Genomic DNA, 24,471 nt, shown 5'->3' with positions numbered 1-24,471 from the left:
CTTTGCGAGTTTGTTGCACAACCCTCTTGCAGAAATTGCAGGCCACCATTCCCGAGAAACGACACGGAAAACTGGAACGTAATACGGTCTTTCTCCAAGTCAAAAGTGCCCTGTCACACTGTCCACACCATTTTGCAGCAGACCCAAGAATATCCGACTTCAAGCTGTTATCCCACCTACAGTACCCTCCCCGCTGGGTTGCACACCGTCAAACTTTCATCCGTTCCCTGAATTTTCACGATGTTGACGTAGTGATGAACACTATGCAACATGCAAGGGTGTTGCAAAGACCAAGACATTTTTTTTTTTCACTCCATGGGCTGGCAGCACTGGAGCACTGCTGAGTTCATCACACAAAAGGGGACAACATAGAGAAGTCCCGACACAACTTGCCTGGGACACCACCTTTACAGGGAGCCTAGTTACTTTTCAAAAATACCTCATGGTGTGTGAAAACTCCTCCACATCAGTTGCAGACGCCTGCACGCTTGCGCACTATAGGCACCAATAACTATAGGCATGCATCGTTAACTTCTTCATAACTGGCCGGTCGAACGGGGTGCAAAAAATTGCAACCCACTAAGCAGCTTTGCCACCCAAACTGCACAAAATAACATGGCACCACTGCACCAAATACTGACAGTAGTTGAGTGCACCAAGGAAGAGGAGAACAAGACGCGGGGTTTCCACACACCTTGCTGCTCTCCTAGAACCAGTGAAAAGCAAGCGACCTTCCTGTCGCTCGTTGTAGTGGCCATACTCACATTTTTTTTCTCGCCGATTTTGGAAGTCCCAGTGGCATGGAACTTCGGGAGTTCCAGTGTTCTAGACCGACCTTCTGTTATGTCGACGTTCATACGCATTTACCGAACCGCTCGCAACTGCTTCCGAAAGATGTGAAGTCGCATCAATAAGATGCAGCATTTCCCAGATCCTACATGTTTCTCTTCTTCTGTTGCCTCAATTGTAGAGCTGATAACGGACATGCATCACCTAGTCCTAGATGAACTTGGTGATATGATCTGCCAAAATGCAGTACTAAACAATGATCCATCCAAGATCAGCCAAGTTTCAAAGTGCAAAATGTATGAAAGTAGATAAACCCTTCAAAAAGCTTTATTTAATAATGCTCACTATAGTGGAGGGTGTCATCTAAAATAGCACTAAAAACGAGTATTCTCAGATGGCATGCAATGTTGTACATATAATATTTTTTAAGTAAACGAGACAGCATAGCAATGCTACAGATTGTACAAAGTTAACACAAAGAACTGCATGGGCACTGTAAAAAAAGCCCTTATAACTAGCAGCAATTGTTGAACCTTCCTTGGCAGAAAACACTCAGAAACGGTAGCACAGATCAACATTTCCAAGCTTTGCATTGTACTTTGATGAGTATAAAACATCATGGTGAAATGCGCCTTTAAAAATGTAATGCCCTTACTCATCACCAATAAATGCCCCTCCGATCCTTACAGTTAACTTCCTGATACAGATGTGATGTGGTCTCACAAACTTTTCACTTGTAGCTCACATCTGCATCGGGCGGTTCCACTGGTTAGTGCATCGTACGCTACTCTATAACTGTGGTCATAAAAATATTTGCTAAATTCCCTACTAAACACACAGAAACAATCCACTTTTAAAAGTGCCAGAACTTGGGGACTGTAAGGATTATAGCGTACTCATGTATAGAACACACTCCAAAACTTAACCACTACACAGCACTTCAAACAGTCAACACAATGGCACTGTTTTATCCAAATATAATGGTTAGTCAAGTGAAACATGCTGTAAAAGTAAATGAAAAGCACTCATATAACATCTCAACATGGCTAACATCACCAACGCTATGATGAGTATAACAGAAACGTTAGCTGGCACATCAATGGCAATGCAATTACAACACAAATCAATGGCACATTTCACCCACAGCTTTCCAACTTGAAGACACCTATACCAATGCACACAAACGACTTTCTTTTTGTACTTCAGTCTTGGTTTCCAAAAGTTAGCTTAGAGTGTTAGCATTTGCACAGAATGGCTTGCATCTAATGGAGAAAGAAGACAACACTAAACTTCTGAACGAGCAAAAGTGTAAACATTTGACTGAAAAAGGTAAAATATGTCATGTCACCAATATGTTGCCTCACCAGGCAAATACAGCAGAGCTTCATGAAGGTCATAACATAAATACATGGAGCCTTATGGTTATCTACAGTGATGCCACAAAGGCAAACCAATCCAATATGAACAGAAAAATGTTCAATATGCTGATGTACGAAAAAGGACCCTAGGGTTGAGGGAGGCAGCGGAACTCAGGAATGTGTGATGTAACCCTCGCCTGTCTGATCCATATAATGAAACAGCTTATCAGAAAGTGGCCCCTGATAAACTCAGATTTGATGGGGCACAGCTAAGGCAATAAAACTAAGCGTCAAAAGACGTAGCACACAGGAAGCGACATTGACATTAGAGGCAGCTCCCGAACAGCTCCAGATTAGCTTTAGCCCTTCTTGGCAGCCGAAGAACGTCGCGAGGCAAAAACCGACATCACAAAACACCTCGTTGGCAATTGCTGATGCCACTTAAAGAGGGCAGACATTTCATTGGCATCGGACAACTTGTGCTCAACGCTCAAACTGAAACATAAAGATTATCAGGAGAAATGTAACTTGAACCTTGTGGCACAGGTACTTTTTGTATCAATGTTGTCCTCATGAACAAACATAAACCAGTCATTTAACGACTCATAAGACTTGGAGGGCATACATGGTGTTGATTGAGATTAGAATCCCCTTCAGGCGTTTTCTATCTACTACTTTCCTGAACCTGCAGGAAGATAAAAAAAATTCCAAGCTTAGAGGCATTTGACACATTCTAAATTTTATCCAAAGGCAAATTTCAATGATACAACACCTTTCATGCAGTCCGAAGGTGCACAGACACGGGAGTGTCCGAAAACTGACAATGGATAAGAAATAAACACCACTCTTAGTGGTATGCGAGTTAAATTAAAAATACCTCGTGACGAATGTGCCAGTGTGAATCCAACTTCACACTCAGATGTCAAAATGTTCTAATGCAGAAGCAGCAATTGCGCATGACCTAACATTTTACGCGGTGCTAGCCCCTACACAAATATACACCCGGTTCGCGCCCTTAGTAAAGAAGAATAGCAAGCTCCCCTTCTTTCAACATTCAACCAAGTCCCCAGGAATTGCCGACGTTGTCAATTCCAAAATGAACTGCACGATTACATCGGGGTTTCTGGAAGCAGAGTATATAATTGATAACCAAAATCACAAACATACATGACAACTTGAGGACTGCTCCAAGGATCAGACCGCACACCTCTCCCTGCCGATGAGCTTTGGCAACTCCGCGAGACAGCTCCCTTCCCGAGAAGAGCACGAAAAAGGTAAACGCTACGAGAGATGCGAAATATAGATGAACGAGTTTGGGCCGCCGCTCAACTCCTGTTGAACGCCCTAGAGCTCCCGCCGAAAAACTTGAAAGAAGGCGTCTCGCTCTCGTCGATGGTCAGGCGGCCGATGTCGGGCAGTCGAATGTTCAGCCCCGACTCCTGGCTGGAGAGGGGCATGCTGAACTGCCGCACAAACGTGCTCCCTCCGGAAGAGGAGGTCAGCGGTCCGGCCGACCAAGGCGGGGGCGACGGCAGCGCGCCGCTGCCGCCGTCCGCAAACACGGGCAGGTCGGGCAGGCTCGCCGGAGCCGCCTTGCCGGGAGAACGGGATGGGGGCGGGGGACAGGCACGCGACTGCTGTTGCTGCTGATCTGCGGGTTTCATGGCTCCGGAGAAGCTCAGATCGTCCAGCTAGAAATTAGAGGAGATAGGGATGGTTTGCACTCCTGAATGTGTAATGACAGATGCGAGAGAGTTGGTAGGCTGCCTTCTAGTTTCTGCAGAGTGAGCAAACTTTATGTGTTTTGTATTTGGGATGCTTGTATCTGTATTTCATACACATAGTAGATAGAACTTGACTTTCCCCCGCTCTCTTTAAAGAAAGAAATAGGAATTCCAACTGACATTTACACAACTTCAAACGGGCGCTTAACCACTTGCTGCGATAGCCTATTGGCAGTGCACAATCTTTGGCACCGACTTTAATAGAGAAATCGGCCACGCATGAATGTGTCATGACCATACATAGACTACTGCAAAAAGCGATTTAGTGCCCCCTTAAAAACTGTCGGCTAAATAATTTAAAGAGCCCCGGTAGCAGACAATGACCTACAGTGAGCTTCGAAACCCTACAGCTGCCAAAGGATGTAAAGAAATACTGTTATCAGAAAAGAAAGCCTGCTTTCCACTAACAATGGGCATTTTCCTCCTCCCCTATCTGTTACTGGGTCTCGCCACTGCTTTCCACATAGACTTTTAAATTTTCACAAACGTTTCGTGGACAGCATACACTTTAAAAGCAAAAAAATAAAAATAAAATAAAAAAAAACCTACATGAGCAAACGCAACACTTCAAACAGACAGGCTATTCATGCACGCCCATGAATTGAAAGCACCCTTTGAAACGACGTGCTCCTAGCATTGACTTTGCTTGCAGCTATGGTGAAATGAATCACTAACCCAAGCAATATGAGGGTGAAAAGCCTACCATGCTCGTTTAACGCATCTGCCAGTCTTTAAAGATGCTCCAACCCACTAGGGTTAGAGTTCCAAGACTGGGTTCCTGTCTTTTAACTTTCCGACAAATTAAGAGACGATGGGGATTGTGGGGACTGCAGCCAAGGAAAAAGGCCAGATTACGCATTGGCGATCACAATGTCAAGGGTGTACGCTTATTGTCTGCCAGTCAAGGCCGACCGGAAGGGTCCCGTGTTACACCCACCCTGAGCTGAATGCCGCTGGTGCTCCCGATGGAGGGAGAGGAGTTGGTGGTGGCCGTCTGGGAGGGGGTGGTCGGGGGAGGGGGGCTGCTGCTGGCCACCGGGTGGCAGCCCGACAGCCACGCAAGGCTGCCCAGGTCAAACGAGTCGGGGGACAGCAGCGGCGGAGGGGTCTTCCCACCCTGCGACCCGGACAGGAGGTCCAGGAAGCGCGGCGGGGGGCCGATCTGAGAGATATACATCCGCCGGGTCGATTGTTTGCACAAGCTCGGCACATGGGAGGAACTACGAAGAACGCCTTGGGCCCGCTTCGGCCGGGGCCGTTTTCCCAGCAATTTCAGGGTGCCTGGCGAGTTGTTCTCTATTCGCGCCACGACACAAACTGCTGGGATCAAGTCCAGCTCGAAACGGGTAAGCAACTCCAACGACTCGAAGATGTTTCAGGCGGCAGCAGCCAATCGAGGATGCAATACTTTCATGTGACCCACAACCCCTGAGGTGCTGATGATATCTGGTGTCTTGTCTCTTACTTTCTGTCCCTGTCTGGTGGTGCTTATTGTCAAAAGGAACTATGTATCAACTAGCCCATTTGTCATTATATTAATATCTGGACAGGGGTTTTACTTGGTTTCAGTTTGAAATGGATCGTTTTTGCAACTTAGATGGTTTCAGGGAGATCAGGTAGTATTCTCAATGCCATTGAAAGTTGTGAAAAGTATGTTATTAATGTGTAACTGTGCGTCTAAACAGTGCGAGAAAATTGCAATTTTAGTTACGATGACGACAAAACGCAGCAACTCGAGTTTTTTTGCAATTGCTACGTACGAGTGCGAGGGGCCTGTGTTGCTGGTGTTGCGACGTCGAGATGTTGGGAAAAAATTGCCTAGTCCGGAGCGGGTTTTAGTGCAGCGCTTCCCAAAATGGAGGTCATAAGTCCAAGAAGGGGAGGGGGGGGGGGTCGGTACAAATTCAATGGGGGTCAAGACAGGCTGACTTCCCTCTTTCCACTGTATAAGCTGTCAAACATACCTGAACTCAAAGCACACAGAAAAGTTAGTCGCCTAGAGTTTCTTTACAACATAGTCAATGGCAATGTTAAACTTACATTTGAAATATACATGCAATACAATACATCGAGGCTTAGAGGCATTCACACTCAACATGCATGAGAAAACCATTATAGTGCCACAATCTAAAAAAGACTCTTAAATATTCCTCTATACTGTGCAAGTTCATGAATGGAATAATTTACCTCTAAACATTATGAATCAGCTCATAACTTTGTCACGGCAGTTCCAAACCATGTAATGCCAAAGAATAATTTTGCATTTCCGTGCCGCGGGTGTCTTTGAGTGTTGCTTTAGTTTTTCTGCAATTCTAGTATGCACCTGTCACTTTGTGTTGTCATGTTGCCTAAGCTCATTGATGTTATGTTATTCCTTGTTTGTCTACACTGTACAGTGTACATGCTGTACCGTGCTCACATATGCCTTGGACGCCGTATAGGTGTCTGGCAATATTTCCAAATAAATAAACTAGAAAAAAATACGAAGTTGGCTTCTCTGTAATGGTTTCGATGAAAACAATGCACACAGGTCACAGCTGTCCTCTGAGCCACAACTGAGAGTTCTGCAGTCCAAACTATGCTCTCGTTTTGAGAAACTGCGCTGTAACAAACAAGCTCATTATGAAAAATAATCCCTGCTGGCACGCTTCTTTTTTTTTTTTCTTCGATAGCATTTAGTTTATTTGATTTGCTTTGACTATATTAACTGTTAAATAAAATTTTGTCAATTTTGGCAATCACTGTTTGTGCACGAAATCGAAAGGCATGTGGCATCGTGAAAAGCCGGCAAGGGCGGGACGCGGCGCAATATTTTCTATTTTTGATAGGTCTTGCAGGGTAGAAGAATTTGGGGAACACTACCTTAGCATGCAGTTCAGAGGGAAAAAACAGAACTCTTCCATTTAGCGAGTAAAGCTTCCAGTTATCAGAAGTGGAATGAACGGCCAACCAAAGATTTAAAAACGTGGAGAACCAAATCAATGTTTTGTAAATTTCCGCTTCCCTACAAGGTTTCACCCAGAGGTATTCTACTGTACACGGGCTTTAGGTTTGCCACACTCATTCTAGAGGGGACACTGTACAGCAAGCTGGTACTCCTTTCAGAAAGCAAATGTTGGCCCCTACCGGAAATCACCGACAAGAGGCAATATCTTAGAATACCCGAAACGTTGGCATTTAGTATTGACCTAGCAGGGAAAACTGGTGAGAGGGTTATTTAACACATTAATCTGGAGTATATGAAAGAGAGGAAGAATATTAGAGAAGAAAAAAAAAAAACATCCATGAAGTCTCCAGCGACACGGAAGACATGCTCGGAGGACGCGACCGAGACGGCAGCCGCCGGACCACTGCTCACACTTTGAGCAATCCCATGCCGTTTTGAGGGAAAGTATACTATACGATATGCTTCGTCAATACACGCCGACTCAGTTGGCAGCCTCATCGAGTTACACTCTCCTTGGAGCGACATGAAACCGCCTCCGTCACGTACCGCAGCCCCACTAGCCGCCGTCCCGGCCGTGCACCATGTGTGGGTCTTTCATAAAGCCGGAAAGCTGTACAATCCACAATCTCTCAAGCGCAAACTCAAGGTACCGGGCAAAACTGCTCCACTTAGCACGAGGCAAGAGCATTTAGAAGATCCCAGAGTCCAGACAAACGTTCTGCAGAGTTTCAGCGTTCAGAATATCCCAGTCAGGTGAAATCTGCCTCGTAGACTTTCTGTATTCCGACACGTATGGTCTAGACGGATCTCCCGACTGTACGTGCCTAAAAACGTGGCTTTAGGAAGACTGGTTCTATACTTCGTTTTACCGTAACTTGGCAAAGAGTGAATGCTATGGCCCCTTTGAGCCAATCGGAATGTCAGAAAGAGACAGGCGACTCTTCCCTTCTCACTAGTATGGACAGTGCTGTTGAAGCCACCGTACGAGAGAAAGGGAAGCGGCTATTGTAGAAATTTTAAGTGACAAGTCAAGCTTCTAGGGGAAGAGACGCCTATATTTGAGCGGGCGCTCAATACCGTCTCCCGCCAAGATAATCTATGCGCATCTGTAGGCGAACGGTAACGAAAACCGGGAGCCACGCGTTGGAAGCCCACCTGCAGGGGGGAGGGCGAGAGGTCTGGCTGCAGGTGCTCCCCTTTCCCCTCGAGCCTGTTGATCTTCTTCTCGAGCTCCTGGATGTGCCTCACCAGGATGTGAATGTGCTGCAGAAGCTCTCGGTTGTGCACCATCAGGGCCTGGTTCTGGGACTGCGCACCAGAACGTGGCGACTTTTGCATCGACACGACCGCCGGACCTTCTAAGTTGCAACCTCATTAACCTCAGAGAAGTAGAGTGGCCAGTGCTGGATTCCGAAAAACTTTCGCCTGGACAGCAGCGTAACTCGACGGAAGTAACGCCGAAAAAAAGTTTAGACTTTACGAGCTCGATAAGATCGAAGCACTATAGTCGCTGGCAAGGTGACGACAGCAAGGCGTCTCTTTAGAATGCCTGGCCTCAAGCGCGTGCTCGTTGCCTATCGGCGTGCTTTGGCCGCGCATGCGCGCTTGAGACGCCGAAGAGTTATCAAAGATAAAAAGTTTGTGCTGGATGCGGAGCAACTGGAACCCTCCCTGGCGTTCCCATCCTGTCAGTCGCTATAGATGCTTCTAGACGAAGTCGCAGAGATAAAGGGCTTTCTTTTCGCTTCCTAGTCCTAAATGGTCTGCAGTGGTCCATTTACTCTACGCTTACGTTAGATTTCTGAGAGCTTGTCTGTAAATGATCCCCGTAGCGCTTCTGGAGCTCTAAAGTGGGGTAGAGGACGCATTATGGCACGTCTAAATGCAATGCGAGAAACACTATAAGGTTAGGGTCAAAGGCCGAGAAAAATACTACAATTTTAATTCGTCATCATTATAACGTATGGCAACAAGGACAAGAAGAATTGTTTATAGTATAGACGCTTTGCAGCAGCTCTGCATGAACGCCGCCATAACTGACCTTCAGTTTTTGTTTCCTCTTGTTTCGTTTATTTCACTTCATCATTACCCTAGCAGGCCAGGTTATTGCCACATTAGATTCAACTGTGTCCTTTTCTAAAGCATCGGCCTTTGTAGAGGATCGTCAACTAGCGTTTCAGTTGCTCGGCATCTCGGTAAGACAAGAGAAGGTCAGCAATGGCGGCTGTAATTTGGCGCGTGTGTAAAGCGTCTATATATGCGGGCATCCCGATGGGCAAGAAGACATACAAAATGTGACTCGTTCCGCTAGTGGCCGAAGTAAAGAGTAGGTACTTTTAACAGTCAATTTGGGGCCATATGGACAGTTTGAGTAGTATGTTCAAATTTAATTAAGCAAGTGCAATGTCGTGTGTTATGCTTTGTTTAGTCTCATTATAGATGGCTAGATTCGGTATCACTTCTTTATAACAGAATGAACCTATCCGCCCTCCAGATACGAAGGAAGCAGAAATTATTTAATTTTTTTTTACAGTACATTTAATAAGCTGGTTCTTGTTAACAAGCGATAGTATATAAACAAAAGTTGCATATAAACTTGTGGCGAGGTTACCATATATGTGGAGGGAAAGTTTTAAAAGTTTTCTAAGAATTGTTTTAAATGCTCATTCTTTTTGCAAGTAGTGCAGGATGGAATAAACCTCCCCCACACGTTGTAACTGCCGAAAGCCAGGAATAATTTGCACCTCTAGTACTATTAGACATTCTGATTACTGGTACCTGAAGTTGTCAACTTTTGTTTCTTTTTTCATTTATTGAAATGTACTGGAACGATTGTAGAGATGCCTGCATTTTGTGCGTGTTTCCTCACGCTGTGTTACTCCCAATCTTTGTTGTGTGTAGGACTTGTTCATTATAAATAAACAAATGCCCTCAGAACTGTCTTGGTTCTTTGTCCAAACGGTGGACCCACCATGGCCTCGTTGCGGGCAGATGCCTCTGCTGCCAGCTGGTCCCTGAGGTGCTTGGCCTGGCTGACAGCTGCCTGGGCCTGCTGGGCCTGGTGCTCCATCTGGGCACGCATCAGCTGGAGCTGGTGGTACAGGGCCAGCGAGGAAGGGCCGCACCCCGGCTCCTGCTGGGGCCCCTGCGGGGGAGACCCCAACTCCACGGGGCTCGAGGCCAGGCTGTCCCCTACCTGCGCACGCAACGGTTAAGAGGACGCTGAAGTATAGGCTTTGAGTTTGCAGCTGGCGACGGACGTCAACTATGTTTTCCCAGGTCTTCCGACACAGTTACCCGTGCAGGACGGTGAATTTTGCTCAATAGGCCAGCACGCTGCTTACAAACAAGCGTGCGTTTGCCCAAACCAGGTGTGGGCACTGCACGTGCCCAGAAACCAGATTCAAGTGAGGTGAAGCATGTCTGCGCGTGTGCCGTGCCGACAGCAGCGCCAGCCCAGTGACATGATGTCAAAGCCATACGTTGGTCTATAAAGCCGGCTCTGCCTAAGCTCAAACTACTATACTGAGATTTTAAGACAGGAAATAAGGACGGCTGACCAAACACTGCAGACTACATCTGTTGCACGTTGCTCGCTTTCTGCTTTTGATGGTTTGATGATACGTTCTAACAGAATTTCGTGGCACATTTTTGCGGACACAATAAGTGGGACCCAACATCTGGGATGTACCGAAAGAGATCTTGGATAGAAAATTACGACATTTTCGCTCCAAGAACAAGTCTGGTATCTTTTATAAGCCACAGTTCAGCAAATGCCTCTTTTTTTCTCACAATTCTCGAGACTGAGACAGCCGAGAGAACGCTCACCCCAAGACGCTGGCTGCACGCAAGAAGCTGGTTGGAAGACAGGGTGGGAGACTGTGCCTGCTGAGACTGCTGCTGCTGCTGCAAGAGCGTCTGCTGCAAACCCTCGGCAGCAGGAAACGAAGGCGGGGTCTTGGGGCTGGAGCACGACTCTGGCTGCGTTGCCTCTGCAGCAACGTCCTCTTCCGCGCCCCGTACCAGCAGCTTGGCATCGTCGCATGTGCTGTCCCCTGCCTCAAACCTGTCAACCTGGTCCTTGTCTGAAAGCGGGGAGATGGGTGACAACCTGCACCGTTCCTACACAGTTACAGCTGAAGAAACAAATTCGGAAGTATAGATGCACTTCAATAAACTCATCTCCCCAAGTTAGCGGTGCATGCATGACGCCTCCAAAGCCTAAAGGGACAGTACAACAATATTCAGTTGGAATATGCCTTTCACTTTACACGAGTTTACTGGCACTATTCAAGCCCAAGTATAGTCGCATGCAACGTCATTGACCAAAAAACCTCTTTTCTTCGCCGTAATTTCAAGAATGAAAGCGATAATTTTCTTTCAATCTCTCCTTAGAAAAAAGACATAGTTTGAAGGTCACAGTGTTGGCCTAGTCCCCCAGTGACGATATTTTAATACAGCTCACAAATTAAAACCGAGCATTGCGAGAGCACTCGATTTGGGCTCGCAATAATCGATAGCTCGACAAATATTCGGGTAGAGGCCAGTGTTCAATCGCTGCAACGATGACAATAGCCGAATCCTAACAATGTCTGAAACTCAACGCGTGTCCTGTGCTTTGCCAACCCCAGTGCATGGCTCTGATAAACATTGGTGGCATATAATTGGTTCCAGATAACGTGGTCGCATGTTCTGGCTGTGAGCTGAGGAAGAGAACGCTACTCGTTTTTCTTTATTTTTGTTTTTGTGACTACCATTGCTCGAAGAGAAAGACTAACGCGTGTTTCATGGGTATAAATGTAGAGGATTCCTTCTAATTGATATTTACGCAAAGTACAAAAATTGTTGCACTGACTCTTTAGGTATATAGGAGGCTGGTGGCAATGCACGAGACAGCTTGTATCTGCACGCGCAGAGCAGCAGCGAGGTTGTTGCACTTGAAAAAAGACTACCATTCCCTCTACGCGTCGCGCCAGCGGCGGAATAGCAGAATTGACTGGCGAGATCGGTCCATTGCCAACAGGTATGCAGGATGGGATGGGGCACTAATGTCCCCCTACATAAAGCATAAAACAACCATGGCCACGTGTTGAAAACTGAATAAGTACTCAGCCACTCGAATTAACTCTTTCGCATTCAGTGGAACTCAAAAGCATACCTCGGCAAATTCATTCATGAACTCGCTCATTCACCTTCATTCACATTTACGGCGTGAATCTGAATGGCTCTGAATGAATTCTTGAAATTGAAAAAAATCATGATGTGATGGTGAATGACTTGGTGAAGTTAAATGAATTCGCGATGTGATGGTGAATAACTTCGTGAATGTCAATGAATTCGTGATGTGATGGTGAATGAATTCGTGAACTTGAATGAATTCGTGATATGATGGTGAATGAAGTCGCGATGTGATGGTGAATGACTTCGTGATTTTGAATGAATTTGTGATGTGATGGTGAATAAAGTCGCGAGGTGATGGTGAATGAAGTCGTGATGTGATGGTGAATGACTTCGTGATGTGATGTTGAATGAAGTCGTGATGTGATGGTGAATGACTTCGTGAATTTGAATGAACTCATGATGTGTTGTGATTGTGAATGACTTCATGAACTGAAGAGAATTCATTGTGATGTGAACGACTCAATGAATTCGTGACGTGATGGTGAATGGCTCAAGAACACGATTGATTTGTGATCTGAGTGGCTCGTGAAGTTGATAAGTTTGTGATGGGAAGTACTATAATACCATGAACTTAATTCTCGACGTGATAGTGAAGACGGTTATTAATTCAGAATAGGTGGAAAACATGTTACGCAGGTGCTTGTTTGCTTGCTGGTCGTTTTCATCCTTCACCGCAAACGACAGGAACCGATTTTACTTTAGCGGTTTGGGCATCAGTCTCGCTGCGTAGCCGTGCGCGCCTCAGCGCAGTGGCTCTGTGTTGAGCACTTTCAAAGTACCAGCTGTTTATAAGGGAAGTGCGGTGGCAGTGCCAATGAAGAGACGAAGACGAAGCCGACGTCACGAGCAGGCGCACCTGATCCGGCGCCGAGACCATATCACGTGACCTGCCAGTTCCGCGTGGCGGCGCATGGAACACATTCACGTGACACGATCGCAGCGCCGCATTGGCTGGGTTGGCACTCTATCAATGTGCTTTGAGTGTCGCGCACTCTAAATACCCCACTTCCCCGACGAAGTCAGGTCCAGCTTTCAAGTGGCAGACATAAAAAGTCGCCACAGTCCTATTCCGCAAGAACTGTGAACTCGTGAAGGGCTACCAGCCGTGAAGTCGAATTTAGTTGAACCTGAATGAGTTGTGAATTATGCGGAATTCATGATGTGATGGCGAATTCCGGTGAATTCATGTTGACCGTGATGGTGAATAACTTCGTGAACTGATGGTGAATTCGGATGAATTCATGATGTGATGGTGAATTCAGATGAATTTGTGATGTGATGGTGAATTCAAATGGATTCATGATGTGATGGTGAATTCGGATGACCTCGTGAAGTGATGGTGAATTCGGATGAATTTGTGAAGTGATGGTGAATTCGGATGAATTCATGATGTGATGGTGAATTACGATAAATTCACGATGGCGAATTCCGATGAATTCGTGGTGATGGTGAATGACTTCGTGAATTGGTGATGTGATGGGGATGAATTCTTGGCGCGGTTGAACGCCGTGATGTGAAGGGGATGAATTCTCGGCGGAGTTTGAAAGTCGTGATGTGAAGGGGATGAAGTTTTGGAGCGGTTGAACGCCGGGATGTGATGGGCAGTGACTTTGGGAGGTTGGAATAACTTGTGACGTGAATTCGAATGAATTTGGAGACGTGATTTTGTTTGTAACGTGATGATGAATGAAGGGGCTCTAAAATGCCGACCTATGCTCAAAAGTAACATATTGAAATGTGTATCTTTTCTTCTCCTTTTCCAAGCATAACTGATAACTGCAAATATTCATTGAGCTCCAGTCCCAATATATCAGCTACCCCATATAAACCTCTAACGGAAGACACTGAGGACATGAACATACAAACATTTACTCTGGTCACGTCTAACACGTAGATGTGCCCTGGAAAACAGAAGGCTCATCACTGCAAGAGAAAGAGTTGGTTCGAGAGTTTTACCGTGAATTTACCTATCTGCTGCCTGTTCTAAAGAAAATGTGGAAGAAATCACCATCAGTTCTCCTTTCAAAATTCACACCTTTAGCGCAATTCGGCCATATATAACTCCCAAATGTCCAATGATGACAACGAGCAACTGTCCACTGTACACTTTTCTGGCCATGCGCAATTTTTTTTCAATTTCGGTGGAAACGGTAACAGTTGATCATTTGAAACTGACATGCCAAGTACCACCGCTTTTGGCACAAAAAAAATTTCGCTGGCCACGAGAGGGTTGGTTGGCATCGCATATGCAAAAGCTGAACGACATGTGGGGAAAACGGAGCTCATTCAGCATTCCAAACAGCTGAAATATCTGTGTGAAGATACCTCTGGAAATGGAGTTCTCGCTGCTGCTGTGCCGGTTGGTTGGAGGAAGGCTGTCGGGAGCGACCAAGTTGGACGTCGCATTGGCCAAGCTCAGCTTGTGGCACACCTCGAAAGCCTGCCCAATCGTCCGCACCACACGCATGGCTTGACTCTGTTAACAGCCAAAAGACATGTTTTGAGAATGAAACATGCATGCAGAAGAGTAGCTTTCATTTTGCCTGCAAATAAAGAACATCTGTACATCAACCATATGGTCTGACGATGAGACAGGTGCAAGATAGACCCCTCATGTATAAAACAAAATTAGAAGCCTATGCAAAACAAAGCTACGACTCATAAATGACAGCCCAGGAAAATGTAAAGTTAAAAAAAAAAACTCCAAAAACGGTGACATTGTGTTGGCCACATAACTACCAACTTGAAGAGCAAAGTAAAAGTATAAAGAACCTGCACACTCTGAATGAAGAACTCGAGAAAACAATCTCCTGGAACACATCACAGCAGTAGCTGACTGTTATGAACTGCTAATCTGTCGTAACAAGCATTGAGGTAAGAAACTTCACCTCCAAGTCGAGATCTTCTAGACTAAAACTCCGCTGAAGGACCGGAGCTTGCACCAAAATTCTCGGCTTGGAAGCCTTTTTCGTGGCATCCACGTCGCCATTCTTTCCACTCTTGATGCCCGCCTCCGTCAGCTTCTGTTCTTTGTCGCACTTCTTGCACTGGTCACGTCCGTCCTCGACCTCGGGGTCCCTAAAGCTGAGCTTTTTGACTGGACGGTCTCCGGTCTTGGTCGCCTTTCCCGGATCCGAGTTGGGGCGGGACCTGCCCAACCTCTGTGAAAACGCCCTGCGCATGTCCGACGCTCGCCGCAGCTTCCACTGTCTTGTTCGGACGATCGCCACTCACTTCACTTGCCGTAGGCACGCTCTCCACTTAGCGCGAAAATCGCCAAATATCGCTAGCTCTAAGTGGGCACGCTTCCAGCCCATGTGCCCGAGAGCAGAGTCTTGGTGCCAAGAGGAATTGCGCACAGTCCGGAGCATAACACATACAAAAAAAACAAAACGCTTGGCCCCAGGAACTGCACCGGCTTCGCTTCTAAAATAACAAGTTCAAGTCGTCGATACACATAACCACCTGCTCACAGAACAAGATTCGCAGCATGACTGTCATAATCAAATTGATACTTTGCACTTGCCAACACGCACATTCCAGTCACAAACCATTTTCTCATCTATGGCCGCAACCGGGCACGCCAGACAGATCGCACCGCACAAGGGCCACCTTTTGAAAACGGCGATACGTTCCCCGAAAAAACGTCGCCCCGGTGCAATCGCTCCCGGACGCCAAACTCTCGGCCACGTGGGACGGTGTGGGAGTCTGGGAGAGCCGGCAAGATTTAGGCGAATCTCCTGCCCACCGCATCACCCACAGCGGCCCAGCCAGAAAATGCCAGAGGGGAGAGAGGGAAGGACCTCCCCCTCCCAGACACCACCCTTCCTCCTCGCCCCTACCCTTCTAAATTTGGAGGGTCTTCTGTCCGCCACCCCTCTCCGAAAGGGCACCAGAATAGCGCACCCTCCCCTCCCGATCTCGGGTCAGCCCGGAACCGCCACCTTTACCCTTTCCCCGAGCGAGCGGCATTACGCCGTCTCCTCGGAACGAAGGGGCCAGAGCGGAGCGTGCAGTGGAAGAGAAAGTCGACTTTTGTTTTCGACGAGCCGAAGTCACAACTGGGAAGCATTGTGTACCAACTTCAATTGTTTTTTTTTTTGTTCTCGTCGTTTATTTGTGTTAACCTTTCTCCCCTTCTTGAGGTGATGGGGGGATGCCGGCTGCCCACTTGGTTTCGCTCTGTTTCCCAAACGACTTGGGGAGTCCCATTTGTGTATGAAGCATAACGCTTTGATGCTTCTTTGTAACTGTCAGTGGGAATTGAAACACGGACTGGCACCAAACGTGGATTCCTTGCTGGTGGCAATGCGAACGGCTGGTTTGTCTCGGAGGAAATCGTGCTGCGCTCCTTGTTTCGCTTAAGCGTTCTTTGCATCTGTAATAATGTGACCTGGAGCATGGCTTACATGCAGACTGGAGAGAAAGCCTGATACCATATCACAGTAGTCAAAAATAATGTCCAATTAATTTATCCTTGGATAACTTCAGATTGCAATGCATTAATTAGAGAACCATGAATATTCACCTACTCTGTGCGAGTTTTCCAACATTACTGATCATTTGTAGCCTTGTCGCCAAAAAGGCGACAAGAAATTCGCAAGAAGGCGAATTTCTTGTTGCCTTTTAGCCCCAGCTCCATGGCAACCTCTGTAATGTCAAAAAGTCAAAATAAGCAAAATACACATTTGTATTTGTTACTTATGTCATTCTTCACATTTTACATCAAACTCCCTTCTGTGCTTGATATTTCGTCTATGTAATTTTTTATATAACACAGGGTGATTCGACGTCCCGGTTTGGGCACGACAGTCCCATTTTAAAGGTTCATTAATATTGTCCCGACATTTTGCCTCGAAAAAGCCCACGTCCCGTTTTTACGACAACGTGCAGGCGCAAAATTAGTACAAAGCGAATGGGAAGAAAAAAAAAGTTTATTCCTTAGAGACATAATTTTATAAAACGAAACACATTACGAAAAATGTTTCCTCCTCGCACCCTCCCACCCCCCCCCCTTCCAAAACCCAAGCCTCCCATTTTGTATCCTGAAGATTATGATGACCGCAATATAGCAGGCTCCTACTGTATATCTCATGACTATGTAATTTATATTTATATGCAACAATACAAACAAACTCTTGCAAGGTTAAAAATGTTTTTTACTTATAAAAGAATAAAAAGGTTAATGCCTACGAAAAATACTTTAGGACCGTGGGCATCATTTATTCCGTTAAGTTGCAAGAGGCTTAATAAAGGAACAAACTGATCAAATTACATGCAGATATCATGTTTATAGAAGTTGTGAAAATCTGAAAACATCTGCAAAGTTAACATGTCTCAAGATTTAATGCCGTAATAAAAACTTTCTGGTGCTTCTCAAAAGAGAGTCGAGACATGAAACTTATTTTTTACAGTCAAACAAAGCTCCATTGAAGGTTGTTTTCATCCCAGCCACTTGAACAGTATTCTTGCAATTGAGATTGAGAAATAACTGTCAAAGCTGGAATTGGGCCAACAATCTATCATTCAAGAAAAAGAAGCCAACGAGAATCACAAACAAAGTTAGGTCTCTTCCCGGTAGGACTCTTTGCCAAGCATTCTCTTTGAAAACAAGCAAATATAGTTCATGATCCGTAGGTGACATGATATTTGAAAAACTGGAGCATGACAGCAGAAAACTTCCCTAAAAACCAAGTAATCGACCGTAAACCCCCCTCAAAATCAAACGCAGAAATCATTCGATGCCTCTTGTTTGGAATAGTTTTGCAGTTAAACCTGATATTGTGGATACATCATTATGTTACCCAGATGCAAATCAGATGCTCAGAATAAGCAAGTGACCTTATATCATCGCTCTAGCAATTCAAGAGAAAACAAAATATGAATAATATGTTACCCAACTTAAATGCAGATATCAAAGGTCATTGCTGCATGATCCTGCGCCTAATGAAGTGACAAACACAGGCACCCTTACCTTCTTCTTAGACTTGAAGACATTGCACTTGAATGCATTGCTTCCACCATCCCTGGCAATGTAACTGAAGATCTTCAGGTCTTGCGAGTCATGAGACACATAGAATATCCTGAAAGTTATCCAAACGACAGCATAAGTAGATGATGGCTGAATCCTCAAAATTACATTTAGATGCTGGACGCCGAAGGAGGCGTCCGATCCCACCCCACCTAAAACGGGAGACTTTCCTCACCTGTATATGGGATGATTCATAACAAGATACCTGGTGTCGTCCCATGACCACTTGTTTTTCTGAAAAAAAAAGAAAAAAAAAAAAAGATAAAGTGACAAGTAGTACTATGAAGTGACAGGTAGTACTAAACTCTCAAAAAATGTTATCAAGTTCGAAATTGCTGGCAGTCCCCTCAGACATTTTAAAACGATTGGGTTTGAATCTGGTCTCACCCCACAACCGTCCAGAAAGGCTAACAAATATGTTGTGGCACAGTTATAGAGACTATTGTTATGGGAACTATATGTACGTTGGATGACACAATTGGTGCAAAAACAACATTGATGCTTTTTAACATTTGACGTGCCTGGGTTAGTGCAAAATACCAAAGCTCATTGTTTAGTAGGTTAGTGCCCCACAACATCATGCTCCACTACTTTGGTAGTGTTGAGCAGAACCTTTCAGTTGTAAAAGAAAAATAGTGAAGTCTGGTGATGCTAATTGTATCACCTGCTATGCTATGGGGATATTCAATAAAATAAAAATAAATAACCTCATTTATATGTCAAATACTGTGTGTGAGCCTCTGAGGTTTCCAATAAAGCAAGTTCAGGGAGCTTTTTCTTATTAAAATATATGGCTCCCAAAATAAGTGGTAAAAATCTCGACTGTTCCCCGTACATACCTGTTTTGGCACCCGAAATTTCACACAAGACGAGAACCAAAAACAAACTAGACCTCATGGCCAATAAGCGCACATTTAAAGAAAATAAACTCTTCCTACATAATTAGCCCTCACTCGCCAAAACTGAACCAAAGTGGTGATGCAGGCGAGTTAGTTCATGACTAGAAAAAATAAATGCAGCAGACAAAAAGGTACAAAACAAGGAAAGAACAGCGCAAAACGAGCACGGTCTTGTCCACTTTTCTCCTCGGTTTGCATTTTTTTTTGTGTGCTATCTTTATTTTTTCTTGACAAAAATCCTTAATGAAGCCGGATCAACCCTGATAATTCTAAATAGAAAAAGGTCTTGTCTTGTGCTTGACAAATAATGAGGGGACATCAGCCCCCTCGCCAGGGCTATTTAGTGGAACTGTAGAAAATGCTGCTCTTAAAAAGTAATTATGTTAGTTGTAGTTATTTTTCTTGAGACAAAATGTAATTAAGTTCGAAATAGGTATATTTTTAGTAATCTAGTTGTGGTTATTATTCACAATAATGAACTAAGTTAGGTTCCAATTACTTTTGGGATATTTCACAAAAGTATATAGCAACTACTGACCAACAATTGTGATCAGTGTAGAAAAGATATTGCAGTGATGTGGTTGGCCTGAGTAATTTTGGATTAGCCAAAGCACACATTTAGTTTTTTCTTTGACACCAGTGCAAATATCATGTTAAAATGTATGTTTATGCCTACTTTGCCTCCCTACTTCTGTGCAACCTTTTGATGGCATCAACAGCATGGTAGGTTTGATTCCCCAGCTGGCAGTTTAACTGCACATAACACGAGGCATGGTAACAAGATGCTGATTGATAAAGGGCAGTACAAACAGCAGTGCATGGTTATTTTAGCTAAGAAAATAAAACAATAAAAAAAATAGTGTATCCCATTGAAATAATGTTAGGATATAATAATTTCGAGCATCTAAAGTGGTGTTTTCTATAAGTTCTAAAGTTGTAACAAAACTACAGTTCTTTATATAGATAGAAAACAAAGCTTTTGACATTTGATTTATAAATATCAATGACATTTTACAAGCAGAACTTCATGATAACAGACACCAGCATGTAAACAATAAAGAGGCTTTCTTACAAAAAGAATAAAAAAAGGATTGTGTTGACCTAATTTAGGCTTTTCTAAGGCTTGCATTTACTGCTCCAGCTAATTTAGCCTTAAGTTACCATATTCACTGTGCCATTAAAAACAAAAGTTAACATTGAAAGTAAATTTATAGAGTAGTCCATAAAAGGTTTCTCACAGTACTCAAGTATCCTTGATTAATCTTGAATGTGAAAAAGATATTACCAGAATATTGCAGTCTATAACTAGCCGCAGTTTTATTCAGAAATCATATGTAACGTCTCGCTCTGGAGGACTGCTTTTCCCTTAGCAAGCGGTTGTCGCTACACTGCAGTACACCACAGTGCGGTGACAAGCACACCCAACAATGCTAGTTATCTAGCCGGAACAGACAATGAACGTGAGAAATATTGTTAAACGTTCAAGAACTGTCAATGTTTAAAACAGAGATCAAATCGAATATGATATAATTTGAGCCAATAATTGAAACTTTTGGAAATTTTCACAAGCCTAATATAATGATCCGGCCGTGGAACGAGACCTGATTTATTATATGTTCAGTTTTAATGAAGTAAAAATAAGTTTCAGTGAAATGTTAGCGCAAATTCCTCACATTTTGATGAAAAGCAGCACGATGTAGCAGGGTAAGCGCTTTGGCACAGTTTGGCACAAATGGTGCAGCAATCACGTCACATTAGACCATTTGCTAAATGCCCCAAGCGCCCCAGCCTGCACTTTACGAATCATGAGAACCGTGTTCCTTCAGTTTTCTAGTGATCGGTGATTTGGACCAATTCAATGCTTACACACTTAGGTGTCTAATTTGGAGTCGCCCTCAACAAGCATTGTGTAAAGTCCAATGATCTGTCATGTCACTTTTAAAATTTCTCGTTTATGTCAGCATTTTTTATACTTTGCACACAATCCACAATTGAACTTGGCTGAGCTGCAGAAATGTCATACAAATTATCATTCTCATAATTGTTTTTTTAGTAGGAATTGCCTAAAAAGCCAAGAATTCCAAACAACCAAAACCTGGGTTTAGCTCTGAGTCAGCGGGGCAGTTTATAGCATTTTTAGCATCTATAACTTAATATTAATGTCTTTGAAGCTCTACGAGAATGATAATATTGCAAGCGATTTCTGCGGCTCAGCCAGGTTGAAGGGTGGATGGCATGCACAGTATCAAAAATGCTGACACTGACGAGAAATAAAAGTGATACAACAGGTTTTTGGACTCTACACGACGCTTATTCAGGACGACTCCGGATTACACTCAAAAGTCTGTAAACATTGAATCGGTCGAAATCACCAATCACTAGGGAACTGAAGGAACACAGTTCCCATGATTCCCCCGAGTGCAGGCCGGGGCTATTGGGGGATTTAGCAAGTGGACTATTAACTTTGATTCAGTACTTTGCAGATGGTAGAGTTTGAGAGATTGAGAAAGTGCTGAGGACGGGACTAAACTGATGAGACTTCATGGATTTGTCAACAAAACCTTTGAGGAGCAACCGAAATTGATCCAAGCTGCAAGTTACTCCAACAATGTACCTAAGTTACAGTTACAGAAATTACACTCAAATATAGGAGGCATTTAGGCACTGAACTTTTGACTACATGGGGTAGCTTGAGTACAATTTTAATGAATCACTTTACAGCTCTACCACTCTACGATTAATGCCAAATGCGACAATCATATGCTTTCAAGAAGAATGGTGAACATTCTGCATGTTTCCGTTTCATCACTGAACATGTTTTACGCTAATTATTTAAAAGGAATTGTACAAGTTCATGATTTCAAGTTTTGTTTCTTACATGTTTTAATGTCTCTCATGGTCGTCATATTCATGCGCACCTTGTGTCCACTTATCAATCATACTCTGATTTCTAGTTATGGCTCAATTAGTGCAGAGCTAACAATTATATATGTCCCATTTATCTTTTACAGCATGTTTTGCTCATGGCTTTTCTAACTGCGAGACACTCCATCTTAGGCATGAAACATGCTTAATACTCAAATGATTATGCAATCTACGACACATCACATTTAAGAAAACAAACTTTACAGGCTCAGATTCAACGGCAAAACTCGAGGACGGGACTCACATGCTTCTTTCGGAGGACAATCTTCACCCCATCAACCGAAATGGTAATTGTCACCTTCTTCTTCTTGATGGACTTGGCTTTGAATTCATACTGAAATTAGACATGATGCGCTTCAACAAGTCGTAGCACATTTTGTTTGCATGAGGTTTACACGTCCACTCTGGTGCAGGAAAAGATTTTGGTCATGGCTGCCTAACATTCAATACAACAGCTAACAACCAAACGTAATGATAAATGCATAATAATTCAACCAGTCACTTACAAGATACCATAGTAGAAATCGAATCTTACCCGAATTCTGCGCATGGCTGCCACGATTTCCACCCTGCTACTCGGTCGGGGAACATCCAAGGTGCCGATATACTAGTATTAAAAGAAGAAGAAAAAAAAAACAATTATAATGTTTACGGGGCTTTACAACAATGCGATTGTTTGACCACCATTCTTAGGAGCACAAGCCCTGCCCAAATAGCTCGAACACGGTGACCTTTTCAGAAAAAAACAATAGCTGAGTCTCTGTGCACGCTGCAATCCTGGTATCAGTCGCAAAAAGAAAGCGATCGCTCAAGAGCCCCCCTCACCTTGGCATTGAATGAGATTCCATGCTGAAAGGCCTCTTCGCTGTGCAACGGAATTCTGCTGTCGTATGCATCGTCACTCACTAAATTATACTGCTTCTTAGATGGCATGGCGCAGCGCACATCATACTTGTTCGCTAATTATTTTCTTGCGGACGCACAGATCACAACACTCCTCGGGCGCAGAGCACCTGAACCAAGCTTGCACGGGGCGCAGTGTAGCATGGCTGAAACAGCCCAGCCTGTTCGGAGGCACCTCACACACTCGCTGCAAAGCACACCGGCGTCGTTAGTGAGGAGAGATCACAGTCGGGGCTTTGAGACGCTGCTGAAGCACAGTTCACGAGATGCTCGTTCTCTTCGCGGCTTTCGATGCACATTGTGTACCTGTCGATCTGCCGAGTTTTAAGTTTCGACGCTACGGACTTTTCCTTTTACGCGCGTCTTGATTATCATGGGCGGGACGTTTTCTCGTCTGCGCGTTTGCTCACGCTAACGTTCTCCGGGCTTGCACGGGCAGCATGACTGCACGCTGCCGCGAAAGAGATTTGCAAAACATGGCACACTAATGGTTCTATGTTCTATGGCACTAATCTAAAAAAATAAAAAAAATAGAAAGCTAGCTTTGTTTTTTTTTGTTTTGCTTTCGAAATTCGGGGCCGACCTGCCCACACTAGGCCTACATCATGAGCCCAGCCAAATTCAATCACATTCTTGATGCCAGTTGTTTTTTGCGCTGCTAACGCTACTTAAATATAAAAATAAATCTAGTTTTTTTATTATTATAAATTGATAGATATAAAACGGTAAATATAGAAGTCTAAATTATGTCATTCGCCATTGAACATATTTCGATATAATTATTTTTTAACTATTATAGTGCTAAATATTGTACTTTTGAGGGATTTTTTTTAAAAATTATTTTACATACCGAGAACTCTGGGTATGTGGAAGAACTTTTGACTTATTATCACACACTATGTTATTATAAATAAAAGCATATTTATAAGAAAATCAATGTAAAACCGCCACATCGTGCCCGACAGCGAACAGGTAGCGCACGTAGCCAGTGAAGTTTTTGAAACTGGTGGCTAGATAACGTATCAGTATCCAATCCAATCTAATCCATGCAAAACAATATGGCCGCAACCATTTCGCTTTGCGCGCACTGCACGAGTTCGAGCTATCCGGTCGCAAGATAATTGAAATCAAAGCTCAACCGAGTTTATGATTATGGTTAACGAATTTTGTACGACGTTCGAATGGAGAACTATTACGAAGTTCTAGGAGTGTCTCACGATGCGTCGACTGAAGACATTAAAAGGAGCTACCGGCAAAAGCTGCTTGAACTTCATCCGGACAAGCGAGTGTGTGGCGATTCTGAAGACTTCATGAAGTTGCACGAGGCGTGGAAAACACTGAGCGACGACAGAAGCCGCAGACAATACGACGCCTTGAGGGAGCAGCAGAAAACAACGTCGAACCATCCGATCCACGACCAGGTCAAGTTGTCGGAAATGGACACTGGTGCCGACGGAACTTTCACTTGGCCGTGTAGATGTGGCGGAACTTATTACCTGCACGTGATTCCTGTGAGCGACACCCTGGTTGGCTGCGATATGTGCTCATTCTTTATTTTAGTTGTCTGTTAAATTTCGTCGAGTTTACCCGTGTGCTTGCCCAATGCAACATTTTAAGTTTATAAACTTTTTCTTTTAAGTAATGCGTGGTCTTT

The 24,471-nt window shown here is 44.2% G+C and overlaps 2 protein-coding genes across 2 annotated transcripts; one reads left to right on the top strand and one right to left on the bottom strand.

Annotated features, from left to right (window-relative positions):
* Nucleotides 1-397: 397 nt before the first annotated feature.
* LOC8027949 (carboxyl-terminal PDZ ligand of neuronal nitric oxide synthase protein) lies at nt 398-23,354 on the bottom strand. Its single transcript, XM_029991865.4, has 11 exons — nt 22,740-23,354; nt 22,450-22,521; nt 22,159-22,248; nt 18,266-18,324; nt 18,034-18,142; nt 14,385-14,535; nt 10,707-10,963; nt 9,850-10,074; nt 8,034-8,186; nt 4,869-5,093; nt 398-3,838 (listed from the first exon to the last, which is right to left on the bottom strand). Exons 1-11 carry the CDS (start codon nt 22,845-22,847, stop codon nt 3,473-3,475), a joined length of 1,815 nt encoding a protein of 604 aa, XP_029847725.2. The 5' UTR covers nt 22,848-23,354; the 3' UTR covers nt 398-3,472.
* A 633-nt stretch (nt 23,355-23,987) lies between these two features.
* On the top strand, nt 23,988-24,397 carry LOC121048692 (dnaJ homolog subfamily C member 24). The gene has a single exon (XM_040505324.2). It carries the CDS (start codon nt 23,999-24,001, stop codon nt 24,386-24,388), a length of 390 nt encoding a protein of 129 aa, XP_040361258.1. The 5' UTR covers nt 23,988-23,998; the 3' UTR covers nt 24,389-24,397.
* Nucleotides 24,398-24,471: the final 74 nt, after the last annotated feature.

The sequence above is a fragment of the Ixodes scapularis genome, unplaced genomic scaffold (genome assembly GCF_016920785.2).
Source record: "Ixodes scapularis isolate PalLabHiFi unplaced genomic scaffold, ASM1692078v2 PGA_scaffold3__209_contigs__length_174095766, whole genome shotgun sequence".
Classification (NCBI taxonomy): domain Eukaryota; kingdom Metazoa; phylum Arthropoda; class Arachnida; order Ixodida; family Ixodidae; genus Ixodes; species Ixodes scapularis.
This window is presented reverse-complemented; position numbering and strand designations above follow the sequence as displayed.

Coding starts and splice junctions, on each gene's coding strand:
- LOC8027949 (XM_029991865.4), bottom strand. CDS start 22,847: ATGCCATCTAAGAAGCAGTATAATTTAGTGAGTGACGATGCATACGAC. Junction 22,522..22,739: donor GAATCTCATTCAATGCCAAG/GTGAGGGGGGCT, acceptor TTTTAATACTAG/TATATCGGCACCTTGGATGT. Junction 10,964..14,384: donor CGAGAACTCCATTTCCAGAG/GTATCTTCACAC, acceptor CCCCGCTTTCAG/ACAAGGACCAGGTTGACAGG.
- LOC121048692 (XM_040505324.2), top strand. CDS start 23,999: ATGGAGAACTATTACGAAGTTCTAGGAGTGTCTCACGATGCGTCGACT.